This window comes from Epinephelus moara, chromosome 6 (genome assembly GCF_006386435.1).
Source record: "Epinephelus moara isolate mb chromosome 6, YSFRI_EMoa_1.0, whole genome shotgun sequence".
NCBI classification, from domain to species: Eukaryota; Metazoa; Chordata; class Actinopteri; order Perciformes; family Serranidae; genus Epinephelus; species Epinephelus moara.
Window position 1 is genome coordinate 41,203,727 of NC_065511.1, and position 13,193 is coordinate 41,216,919.

At 44.5% G+C, this 13,193-nt stretch overlaps 2 protein-coding genes across 2 annotated transcripts in view; one reads left to right on the forward strand and one right to left on the reverse strand.

Moving 5' to 3' along the window:
• The window catches only part of nagpa (N-acetylglucosamine-1-phosphodiester alpha-N-acetylglucosaminidase), a 402,702-nt gene that overhangs the window by 85,311 nt on the left and 304,198 nt on the right, over window positions 1-13,193 (forward strand). The gene's annotated exons all lie outside the window — the stretch shown is intronic.
• Window positions 1-13,193, reverse strand: part of si:dkey-22o22.2 (neural-cadherin) — a 177,895-nt gene that overhangs the window by 10,284 nt on the left and 154,418 nt on the right. Inside the window, exons 24-32 of the mRNA XM_050046302.1 lie at window positions 10,668-10,882; window positions 6,994-7,121; window positions 6,704-6,831; window positions 6,433-6,544; window positions 3,237-3,417; window positions 2,357-2,523; window positions 1,963-2,227; window positions 1,293-1,473; window positions 938-1,188 (exon numbers count right to left, since the gene is read on the reverse strand). Of these exons, the coding sequence (XP_049902259.1) occupies window positions 938-1,188; window positions 1,293-1,473; window positions 1,963-2,227; window positions 2,357-2,523; window positions 3,237-3,417; window positions 6,433-6,544; window positions 6,704-6,831; window positions 6,994-7,121; window positions 10,668-10,882 (1,628 nt within the window). The remainder of the gene's footprint in view (window positions 1-937; window positions 1,189-1,292; window positions 1,474-1,962; window positions 2,228-2,356; window positions 2,524-3,236; window positions 3,418-6,432; window positions 6,545-6,703; window positions 6,832-6,993; window positions 7,122-10,667; window positions 10,883-13,193) is intronic.

Genomic DNA, 13,193 nt, shown 5'->3' on the forward strand with positions numbered 1-13,193 from the left:
CATCTCGGGAACCTTTAATTAAAGGCAGGTGTTTTGGTTAATCTTAGTTTTTATTGTTTGATGAAGTCGTTTAATACCCCATTGATTTGAAATACGACAGTTAAGACAATCAGTTCATAGTGTCATCCTGCAAAACAATCATCTCTTAAACCAACCGAAGCACCTGGATCATCAGACAGTGAGTACAACTGAACCAAAGACTGTGAGTTTGACCTGGAAGCCGCAATTAATACCATCACGGGGGGCGATCAACAATCAGGTTTAATTCATCAGATGTATTGACGTCTTCAAAATGAATTGTTTTGTGAAGCTTACATAACTGCTGTCTGTAGGTTCACGGTCGATGCTAATGGAAAACCTATTGATCTGCTCTCACACTGTTACACAAGTTCAGAACAAAAGGTTTTCAGAGGAGACGGACACTCATCAGTCTCTGAGTTTGAGTTGACTGATCTGAGCTGATGTTAATGAGCTGATAAACTGTCGCCTCTTGTCTCGCATGTAGTGTTTCAGAGATATTCAACATTAGTGACGTTATGATGACATCATCAACCCCAGAGTTACCTTCTATGGTGTCCAGTATGTCAGATTTCCTGTTCAGAGCTTGGTGGTGCGAAGTGCAGTTTATTTTCTGATGACATTACAGTGGACGTCACAAATATTTTTCTCTTAAGGCATTCCACTTGCCGGAGCACAGAGAGATAACTTGCTCTGAGCAAGTGCTAATGTCAGGCTCTGTGATGGTAAAAATCACTTTGCAAATGGAGACCTTTCATATATCTGGATGTTAAAGATAAATCTCTTACTGTTTGGACTGTGAAACCTAAAGACAGTAAAACAACTGGTTCAGTAAACCTTCGATTCATCCAGGTGCAAAATAAAAACTTCAGTAGTTTCTCTTTAACGTGACTTCATGAGTAACGCTTTTGTCTCTTACCGAAGAAGACGAGCAGACACATGCTGATGGCGAGTATGGAGCTGGGGCTGAGGGCGGCCAGCCGGTGACCTTTGACCTGCCCCAGCTCACAGCGCTGACCCCTGAACCCCTCCTGACACCGGCACCGGTAGCTGTCAGGAGACAGCGCCTGGCAGATGCCGCCGTTACGGCAGGAGGAGGGTCCACAGGGCGACGGCACGCAACGCTGCTGACCAGAATCATCTGTCACCGTCACCTGACCGCCGGGGCACCTGGGAGAGAGATGAAGTAGTGACGTCAGAATAAAATCAAGAAGTAAACCAGTGGAGGGTCTGCTGGGAGGTGTGTGTGCAGTAAGTATGAATGTGTCTCTAACTTGCACTGGTGTTTCCTCCACAGGTCGATGCAGCGTAGAGGGCTGCTGCACGGTTGGCTGCTGCAGGCGTTGCTAGAGCACCCCGAGGAAACGCCCCGCCTCTCCAGCACCGTCACCAAGTCCCGGCTCAGCCCGTCCAGAGGCAGGATCTGAGCGTTGAAACGAACGTCCTGCAGACAGCCTGCAGGAAGAAACATCCAGTTTAGTTTTTTAACGGAAGAAAACAAACATCTGAGGGTGAAGAAGAAGAAGAGTCACAGGGGGAAGGGAATATTTACAGTAGGTGAGAAAGCTTCTTGAGGACAAAACACACCAGCGGTGAACGCTCAATGTACGACCCCACACTGACAGAGGCTCCTGGATGTGTCTTTCAGTAAAAGTAGTAATAACTTGGTGTGAAAGTCTGTTGATGAGCTGCAGTGTGACACAGACCACAGTTTCCTGTGGTCTGTGTCACATGTGAAAGAGAAACACTGGACTTTATACGAGAAACGGCACAAGAGTGGATGTGAAAAATGTTCGTTTCCTCAGTGATGATGGAAAACACAAAAATAGATTTCTTTGTATTTAAAGACTAAAACCAGCTTTTATCGTGAAGTCACAAAGACACGTCTGAGTCAGTTCACTGAAATAAGAAACCAGTAGGATCCAGATCAGATCCAGGTCTCACCCTGAAAGTCGGCCCTGTCTCCAGCATTCAGGCTGTTGCCGACCATCACGCTGGCCGGGTGAATCACAATCTCCCGGCGGCTCCCCAGCCGAGCCTGGACCTCCCGCGAGCCCCCGCCCTGCTCCAGCCGCAGGGTGAACAAGTTGTCGTGGCGACTCAGGCTGACCAGCACCCACTGCCCGATGTCCACCCGCTGGCCGGGGAGGCGCAGAGCGTGGGCACCGTCCCCGAGGTTGGCACGGACGGAGAGGTGACCCTCCATGATCTGAAAGAGACAAGATGAACATTTCCCATGATGCCTCATGCTTATGCTCCTGTCTTAATGCTGTGATGACAGACACATCCGTTGTGTGTGTTGAAGGTCAGTTAATGACGAGCTGACAGGTGGACTGACCTCCAGGATGATATACTCGTTGGCCTCCCGGGACATCACGGAGAGCAGGGTGCCCGAGGTGGCTCTGGTCCGGAGCAGCAGCTGGACGTTTGTACGACGAGAGCTGCCGCCTCCTCGGAGCTGATAACGCACAATGCTGCCCGAGTCGAAGGAGAACTCTGGGACGGCTGAGAGGAGGAGGGAGATATCGAGTCATGTTAACTGTGCTTCACTCACATGAATTAAAACTTAAATTCATCAGCAGCTTCACATCTGTACGTCAGCTCAACGCCAGTGAGAGTTTAAAATCAGTGGTTTTATGACTTTTATCTTTGGCACATGAAACAAACCTCGTCCTGCTGCAGAGACGCTGAACTGAACATGGATCAAGTTCACTAGCTTCAGCTGAATGTGAAGTTAAAACTGTTTTTGTCAGGAAGATAAATATTTAAGGATCTATTGAAGCATGCACAAACAAAATGGAATATTTTTGTAAAGTTGAATAACATACACAACATATAGCAACACACAGCATGGTACACATATACGTATATCTGTCCCTCTGGCCACCAATTTAGCATGTTAACTGATTCCCCCAAACAATACATACATGACTATCTCTCTCTGTTTGAGTTAAATGACAGACACAACAAACAGGTCAGTGAAGCCAACAATTAAACTTCCGTGGATGTCGAGTGTTTGCTGTGAGCGGACGACAGAATTAGAAACGCTGTCGCCGAGTCTCTCTGACTGCTTTTTGCTCTCTGTGTTAAAACCGTATCATATCAGACTGACTGACTTTGTCTGCCCACAAATCTGGAGTCATAACGAAGGCACAAGAATCTAATCATTCCCACAGAAAGAAGAAAACACGCACACACACACACACGCACTGGCTCACCTTTGTCACACTTGTGCCCGGTGTATCCTGGGTGGCACTCGCAGCTGAAGGAGCCCCAATCAGCGAGGCAGGAAGCGTGAACACCGCAGGAGGGACCGGCCGCCGTCACACACACCCCATCAGTCAGCCTGCACCCCGGGGCGCTGTCCACACTCTCACCTGGAGATGCCAGGTCGTACACCTGAGGAACAAACAGAGCCATGGGATGAGAAAGATGATCATATTTTTGTTCAAATCCTTTCAGCAGGAGTGTTTTCCTCTTTCTCTTTTTTATTTTAACACAAATCAGTTTCCTCTCAGTCTTTACAAAGCGCTCTGAATAGAGCTGACACAAAATGCCTGCTGCCCCCAGTCATGTGAACGTGATTAGAGCAGTTTTTAGAAAATCTATAGTTTTCCTCCTTTCGCAGAGAGACTGAATCTGACATGCACTAAATGTCTGAACATGCCCATTGTTTCCAGCTGGCAGCCGTGCAGCGCTCTCATTCTCTGCTGTGTCAAAACCACCTTAACGCGTGAACTCCAAAATGTGTTTTAAATTTCTGAAGGAGTCAAGAAAGCGCCTCCGATTACAGGGCAAACAGAAGCACGTTACGGAGGATCCTGTTTCTCTTTCTTTTGTCATAAAACATTAGGCCATGTGAGAGCAAATGAAATTACCAGAACTGAAAGGTTTAATCCTCCGAACATTTTGATGTTGATTGTGTACAAGTGGAAATGTTGTCCTGATGGTGGTGCCATTAAACATCATGATTCATTCTTTTAGGAATCACAAATATCTAAAGTGAATTATACAGAAATGTGGCCAGCAGTTTGCTCCTGACAGATCCTATCATCCTTACACACCGTTGTTTGCCAAGCAGTGGGATTCAGAAGTAGGTGGTGTTTCCTTGAAGATTTAAACTCTTTAAACTCTTTAAAATGTTATCTTGACACATTCTGGCGTCCACAGCTGGTGTGTCCTTGAGAGAATAAAGTCATTCAAAGTCTGAAAACCTGACGGTGCCTTCAGGTGGAGTCACATTTGTCGTGTACAAGCATCAGTCTGAACCACAGAAAGAGAATGAGAGCAGAACGGATATCCTCATTCAAATGAATTTATCAGGATGGTCAGAGCAGCAGCAATTTTTATGCGTACCATCGCTGATGCAACTGTCGCACTGAGGTGAGGTTTTGCAGTGATGAGTAAACGAGCAGAGGAGTAGTCCTGTTACATTTTAACGATCTGTTACTTTTAAAATGTCACTGTTACTGTCATTTCCCTGTTTTTTTTTGTTGCCATTAATTTCATGTGATTTCGAGTGAGATCCACTGCTCAGAGAAGAGCTGAGAGGCAGAGTGTATAATCACCTAAAATTAAGATTTGCTGCCATGTTGCACCACCATGTTTCTACAGTAGCTCAGAGCAGACAAACCAAGCACTGGCTCTAGATAGCGACATTTGTATTTCCACGTCGGCCACCCGTTTCCTACAAGCAGTAAAGTTCAGTTCAGTACGATTTTTTTTCTGTCTCCACTGTGAAAAGTTGTGGATGGTACCAACAGAACCGTTCCGTACCGTCCCCATGTTTGGTCCCCCCTCTGTTGGGGTACCTAGTACACAGATCTGGTACTAAAAGGTGGAGCTGTGAACACTGCAGTCTGATTGGTCAGTAGAGGACGGTCACTCTGGTTTTATGTAACCTCTGTTCATACATCAGTAAACTACAACTATAAAATGAAAGAGAAAAAGATAACTTCATTCACTGGGCCGACTGCCGGCAACTTTTAAGGTGGAACGTTAACTTGTAATGTTACTCAATGCATGAGTTGATGACGTGAATCCATCAGCACACCTTAAATTTCACTGTGACAACTTTTAATGAGTGGATCTTTTTAAATATCCCATGGAGAGAGACTCTCACTGCAGCCTGTTCTATTTTGTTGTGAAAATGTGGGCGTGCAGCCTCGTTCTGTGGGCGATAAACCGGGTGCAGACCTCCATCTGTGTCACCGCTGATGAGGAAATACAGCGAGTGCTGGACGGAGCAGTGAGTGACAACAACCCCGCCCACATTTAAGAGGACTGTCTGAACAGACCGAGGGTCTAGGTACCATGTCTGAAGGCTTACTGCTGGTTCCAAAGGGACTGGACTGAAAGGGTTTGGTGGAAATGGGACTTTTGTTTTGGAGAGGAAGAGACCTCTGTGGATATTCAGCTCCCAGTAAAAACCTCCTGAACAATGCAACAGTTTTTCACAACTAGATGCCACTAAATCTGACACACTGTTCCTTTAACCTGACGTTTGTCTTAGTTCAGTGAAAGAGAGAAACTTGGATTAGAATGAACCAAAGACGTAATAGAAAGTAGAAATTTTGGTGAAAACTAAAAATTGTACAAGTGGTAACAAGTGCTAGTGTATTAACCTCTTTGTTTAAAATTAGTTTCTTTCCTTGTTCTGAGCACAACACTGAAAAGCAGCAGACACGAAGCCATTTAACACCTCTGAAAAGGAAATAAAATTTCTATAGTCAGTCACCTAGCAACAGTGGTGTCATGACTTAAACCACCAACACATCTTGTTCTCCGTCGCTGAAAATATGACCTCCGTATGAAGGCAGCACCAGTCTCAGTTCCACAACATCACAGCTGTGGTGGAGCTCATTAGGAGTGAGGACTTGAGCCCAACCTCACAACTTAGTACAGGAAACAACCCCAAAACACAAGGGATTGTGGGTAGAAGGAGGCCGCCTTTCCCGGGGAATATTCTGGGATGTTTGGGATGTTGTTGAGGTTTTCATTGAGCGGCAGAAGGAACCGCAGCAGCTCATTTAGTTTCAGGAGGAGGAAGCTTCTTTTCATTTATATTATATTTTGGACTGTGATGTTGGCCTTGGCTGATGAGCCGAGCTCGCACCCCCATCTGTCCAACCAACGTCCCTCCGGCACACACTTACACGCACACACACAGATATGATACACACAAACACACAGCAGCATCCACCGAGGAGTTCAGAGGAATATGAGTGAATACATTCATGCACAAACACACACACACACACACACACACACACACACACACACACAGTCAGGCTCACAAACATTAATACTGCATTTAAAAACAAGAAACAAACACATGGAGGAAATGCTAATGATGTCTGGGATGGAAACACACACACACACACACACACACACACACACAGAAAGTGGTGTTACCTGACTGTCGACCACCAGGTTGCGGATGCAGCCGGTGAAACTGCGGTAACGTCGATGAGGGGATGTTTCCTTCATTCCTCCCAACTGAAGAGGCTGGAAGACATTCAGATACCTGAAGAGGAGGAGGAGGAGGAGGAGGAGAAGGAGCATGTGGGAGAAGCAACAAACACAGGTGGAGGAAGAAGAGAAGAGACGTCTCTTTATAAAATATTTTCATCTTAAACGTTCAGTAAATCTGTGGAGGGTCACAGATCTCCAGACTCGCTCTCACCTCTGGTTTCCAGGCGTCTCTCCTGAAGCTCTGCAGCCTGACTCGTCCAGCTCCTGAGCGTCCCCTCCGACACCCTCCAACTCATTCACTGCCAAGCCGCCACACTGGTCCAGGATCAGCTGGACGACCTGGACACAGAGACGATGAGACACAAATTCACCACTTTTTACAACCTTTTGTCGTCAGCCTCTCTGCAGTTTATTTTCCTCATAAATGAAACACAACAGAATTTTCTGGCCTTTAATCACATCACTAAAAGAAATTAGAAAGACACAGTCAGTCTGTCGTACCTTTCCGTCGCTGATGATATCAAGGCGATGCCAGCGCCGGTCAGTGACGGTGGATTTCGGCGGCAGCTGCAAGGTCAGTGTTCCTGATCCGTGGTTTATACTCAGAGCTGGAACCCCGTTTCTCAACTCTGAATGGGAGGATGAGAATCTTAGTCTTTTGTTTTCCTGCCCACACGAGTGGCCTTGATATAAAATCCTACAACTTCCTACAATCATGACCTAAAACTGTTGTTTCCTCTGTCTTTGGCCCCGTTTACACGGGACCAGTATTACCTGGGGACCTCGTGTGATTTAGAGATTACCCCTGACGTCTGTGTTTCATGCTGCACATTTGCACGGAATAAACAAAGTCTGTATTTACTCGAGTTTACTGACATTATGATGCACACAGTCATTTGTAACTTCACTCTACACAACACAGAAGCACTACACACCACGACTAGCGGTGATGTACAGTGTTCACCTTCTTTTATCTTTTAAATGTGGGTTAAACAAACAGAACTGATTCTGTCACCAGTTGTCACATGTCATCCATCTCATCATCTTTGGAGACTCTGCTCTTCAGATGGATTTGCTCTTTCTGTGGTCTCCATGCTGTGTAGCAAGATGAGGCTCCTGCACCCAAAATGTTGTCAAAACTTTCATTTATAATTGCCAATGCAGCCTGTAATTCTCCACAAGGGAAGAGGCAGAACAGAAGTGCAGACAAAACAAAAAATACGACTGCATATCAGTGAGATGACGCTTTGCATGGGACTAATATTATCGCAGACCTCTGTTTGGCAAAATATGGTAGGTAATTTGCAGTTGAATTTTTAAATTACACACTTGGAAACTCATTTCAGCTGACGTAAGTCTCCTCTGTGGGGTGTCTCGGCTCAGCCTTAGAGAAAGGATAAGGAGCTCGGACATGCGGAGGGAGCTTGGAGAAGAGCCGCTGCTCCTTCGCATCAAAAGGGATCAGTTGAGGTGGTTCAGACATCTGATCAGGATCCTTCTGGGCGCCTCCTGTTAGAGGTGTTCTGGGCACATCCCACTGGTAGGAGGCCCCGGGGTAGACCAAGAACATGCTGGAGGGATTACATATCTCATCTGGCCTGGGAACGCCTCGGGGTCCCCCAGGAGGAGCTGGAAAGCGTTGCTGGGGAGAGTGACGTCTGAATTGCTTTCCTTGGCCTGCTGCCCCCACGACCCAGCTTCGGTAAGCAATTGAAAATGGATAGATGGCAATAACATACATCACAGATGACCTCCTCGCTTATTACAAATTACCAGAGATCCACAGGTAATACTAGTCCCACGTGGGAGGGGCTTTTGAATATTTTGTTATATTCAGTCTCTTTGCCTGTAAACCTCCAGCTATAACAGAGAAACAAATATGTGCTTTACACAAGTCAGAAATTCATCTGGTCCCTTAAAAACGATATAGTAATACTGAGTGAAAACGGCGTAAATTTGCATTATAGTTACAGAATTCCTAATACGTTTGATCATTGTTTAGAATCTGTACATCGATGTTCACCAATGTTCCCGTTACTGGTGGTGTTCCTCAGGGCTCTGTCTTAGGTCTCCTTTTATGTATGATCTACCTTCTAACTCTTGGTCATATATTCAGAAAATCTGGCATTAAATTCCACTGCTACGCTGATGACATCCTGCTCTATCTATTCACCAAATCTCCTCCACCCACTTCCCTCTGACTGCTTACTGGATATTAATCTTCGCTTCGCGTAACTTCCTCCAACTTATAATTGATAAAACTGAGCTTCTTCTTGTAGAGAATGAATCTACTTTGGCTTCCAAAGTCCATCCCTCCCCTCAGGTTAAGTCTGGGTGTCACCCTGGACAGTACATCCATCCATCCGTCCTTTGAGGCCCACATAAATAATGATATTCGGTCTGCATACTTTCATTTACGTAATATTAATCGTCTTCACCCGTCACTTACACCTCACAGCGCCCCTATCCTCCTATTCACTGTTCCCTCTTTGGTAAAATCCTTTATCGATTATCACAGTTCTGTCCTCTTTGGTCTCCCTCTCAAGTGTCATCATAAACTCCTGTTGGTCCAGAATTCAGTTGCCGTATCGTTACTAGAACGCCCTCCATAGATTGCATCACTCTTGTTCTTCAGCAGCTTCACTGGCTTCCTGTTATATATCACATTGATTTCAAGATTCTGCTCCTCACCTTAAAGGCCCTTGATAATCACGCCCATTCGTGTCTGTCTGAACTCCTTCACATCTACACTACTACATTTATAATTATGATTTTTGCCTGGTCCTTTTATTAACTTTTATTGTATATTATTGTATTGTTTGACTTCATGATCTATGGATACATTGCTGCTTGCGTTTTAACTGTATCTTGTAAGGTGTCCTTGAGTGCTCTGAAAGGCGACTATAAATAAAATGCATCATTATTATTATTATTATTATTATTATTATTATCATTATCATCTGTAAAGCCTTGTATACAGTGAAGAGAGTGCAGGGTCAAAGATCCGCTTACAAATGATTCTGAGCTTTCAACAGCAGTTCACATTTAGATTGTGGGATGGCACCTAAGCTACGTTCACTGAATGAAGAGAGCCAGATGAGGTTGAAAGCTTAGAATCATTACTAAGACGATTTCTGAGCACAGTGTTTTTTAAAAGCCAATGTGTTGATGATACGACCGAACCGGACATCACTCCTGCGTATCGCTGTGTAAACTACTGAATCCCATCAACAACTGCAGGAACAGTCAATTCTGTGTGTGTGTGTGTGTGTGTGTGTGTGTGTGTGTGTGTGTGTGTGTGTCTTCCAATATCCGTTCAGCTGCTGTGCTTATCAGATGAGTGAGTGTGACCCGATCAACCTCACAGCCATGTTATTGAACATCAATGCTGCAGCCATCTTTGATTCCCCCCCTCCATGTACTCACGTAGCAACAGACGGGGTTCGATAATTACATAACTTTAATGCCACAAGATTATGCAAGAAGTGTTTGAAAGGCCATCTGCAGGCTAATCCGTTAACACCACATGAGGACCGCCGGGAGCTGACATTAGAGTTTATGGAGCTCTTTGTCCACTGAGAAAGTGTCTTTACAGCGCTGGATTGATTCATGCTTTGTGTTTGTTGAAAGGGTCGAGCGGCAGCGTGTTCCCACCAGCACTGTGAGATTAGTTAGTTACAGCTCTTACAAGTTGAAAATAATGTTTCAACTTTTAGCAAAGAGAAGCCGCGTTTCAAACACCAAGAAGCATCACACGCGTCAGTATGAGGCGGCTGCAAAGTACTGCTAAACTGCTTGTTGGTCAGCTGGTCATTCTTTTTATCCGTCCAACACTTCTCTGGTACAGAGCAAGACATTTTAGACAACAACATCTCAAAGGTTTCTGAAATACTCAGACCAGCCCGTCTGGCACCAACCACCATGCCACGTTCAAAGTCACTTAAATCACCTTTCTTCATCATTCTGATGCTCCGCTTGAACTTCAGCAGGTCGTCTTCACCATGTCCACATGCATTGAGTCGCTGCCATGTGATTGGCCCATTAGCTATATGCATTAATGAGCAGTCGAACAGGTGTACCTAATAAAGTGGCCGGTGAGTCTATGTCCATGTTTGTGCAGTTTTAAATCACCTAATGATCTTTATAAAAAGCTGCAGCCTCAGCAGGAAACTCACCTATGGCGATGAAGTCCTCCTGCTCCCCCGAGTGGGCGGGGCCGAGCGGCCCGTTGTAAAGGAGCAGCCCATTCGCCGACTCAGCCAGGAACTCCAGGGAGATGAGGCTCTGGAAGCAAGGCATGATGGGAGGGAACCAAGCGTAGCCCTGGCCACCGAAGCTGTGTTTGGTCTGCTGGCACTCAGGGCCGTCGAACATGGGAGGACATTTACACCTGAGAGACAGAAAGAGTTCATGTTATCGTTTAGTTCATAATATTATCACTTAACAAAGTAAGGGTGATCAAACTTATCAGTATCTATAACTACCAGCCTCTGAAGATACCAAATACATGAGGTTTGATGGGTTAATGTTATATGTTGAAAATGATGCATAAATCATTTCAAAATTATCTATCAGGGTTGCAGCCAGAATTAAAACAATACTGATGTGTTGAGTTTAAATCTTCAGTAAACTATTAGGGCCTGAGCACCACCTTATCGAAACTGAAGGAATTATCATTATTCTCCAAAATGAATCACATTTTTGAAGTCCCTAAGGTGCTTGAAAACTCATAAAACTTGGCTCAGTAGCGCCCCCTATTAAATTTCTAAGAAGCAGCCCCTGGAACTGGTTTCACCTAACTTGGAAGGCACATATAACCATAGACATATATACATAGACGCCGCATCGAGCGCTGAGCCGTACGTCAACGTCGCCACCATATTGGATGTGGCAAGGCTGCGCTGTAAACTAATACAAGTGAATGGACTTAATTTCATAAAGCGCCTTTCTTCAAAGAAATTTACGTTAATGCCTCTCGTTTATTCATTCACACACACACTAATATACTTGGGAAACAGTTAGGCACCAAAAACAATGTATTTGATCTTCTCAGATGGCTAAGATAAGAACTTTATTGATCCCACACAGGAGCAATGCACCTTACATCAGCCGAAAAACAATACACAGTAGCCTATACATACATATATATATATATTTATATATATATATATGTATGCTCGGCAGTCACTGGGGGTGACGGCGTGCCCCCAACTCCTCTCCCCAGCATGGAGTACCGTTCTGAAGGAAGGGAAGCGCAAGCCTCAGAAGCCCCAAAAGTGTAATTGTGTAGGATATCTGAGTCAAACAGCTTAATTTCAGCGCTTGCAAATCCTGCCATTAGTACGGTTAGGTTCACCTCAAGGCTTTGGAACCATTGGCGTTTTAGTTTATATGCAAATATTTGTTATTTTTATATCTGTCTGTCCTTTTACTGTGTCTTGTATTTTTATTGTAGGCCTACTGTACTATACACACACACACACACACACACATATATGTATATATATATATATATATATATATACTGTGCATTGTTTTTCGGCACTACCTTGTTCTCTGTAGCTGATGTAAGGTGCATTGCTCCTGTGTGGGATCAATAAAGTTCTTATCTTAGCCATCTGAGAAGATCAAATACATTGTTTTTGCCTAACTGTTTCCCAAGTATATTAGTGTGTGTGTGAATGAATAAACGAGAGTCATTAACGTAAATTTCTTTGTAGAAAGGCGCTTTATGAAATTAAGTCCATTCACTTGTATTAGTGTACAGCGCAGCCTTGCCACATCCAATATGGCGGTGACGTTGACGTATCGCAGCAGCGGGCAAACCCACGTGACCCATCTACGTATTTATGTCTATGCATATAACACCCAAAGATGTACAAAAAAGTCTCTTGGAGCCAAACCCTAACCCTAACAGGAAGTCAGCCATTTTGGATTAAATGTGTCATTTTTGTACGTTTTTTCCAGCGGTCGTACTTTAACAAATTCCTGCTAGAGGTTGGATCGAACTGATTTCAAATTTTTTCGGTACCATCGACAGACCTTTGACATCAAAAGTTACTTAAAGCTTGAGTTTTTGTTGAACCGTGTCACCGTGGCGAGGCATCCAATTTCCATGTTTTCGCCATCAAACAGGAAGTGGTTTGAAACTACAGCATACATGGTCCAGTCTGCCCCAGACTTGAACACATCTACACGCCAAAAACTAACCTATAGTAATAGCGCCCCCTATTAGCAACAGGAAATGACATGTTTTATGCTGTCATTTATTTTTCCTAGCAGCTTGATCACACCCAGCTCAAATTTGCTTGGAAAACTTTCAACGGCTTGATGATGCTATGTGATGAAAATTGTGAGTTTGCGTCAAATGGCGTCGCCGTAGCGTGGCGGCCATTTTGCACATTCCCCCATAAACAAAATAGTTGTTGTAACTTGAGCATACATCGTCCAATCTGCCCCAAATTAAGAGTTACATTAGGTATCATGGTGATTGTGCCACCTGCGTGCTGTGTCTGACTTTAACAGAAATGAAAAGACGCATCAGCTGGCCAGTACCCCCGACAGGTGCAAAGGTTCGAAGGCCCGATCATCGTTGCTTGCCTCTTTAATTATTATTATTTTTTCATATGAATTATTCATGTAACACTTTAAGTTATGTTTCTGTCAGTGTTATTCCTCTAAATTATGTTCCACTGCTTTCT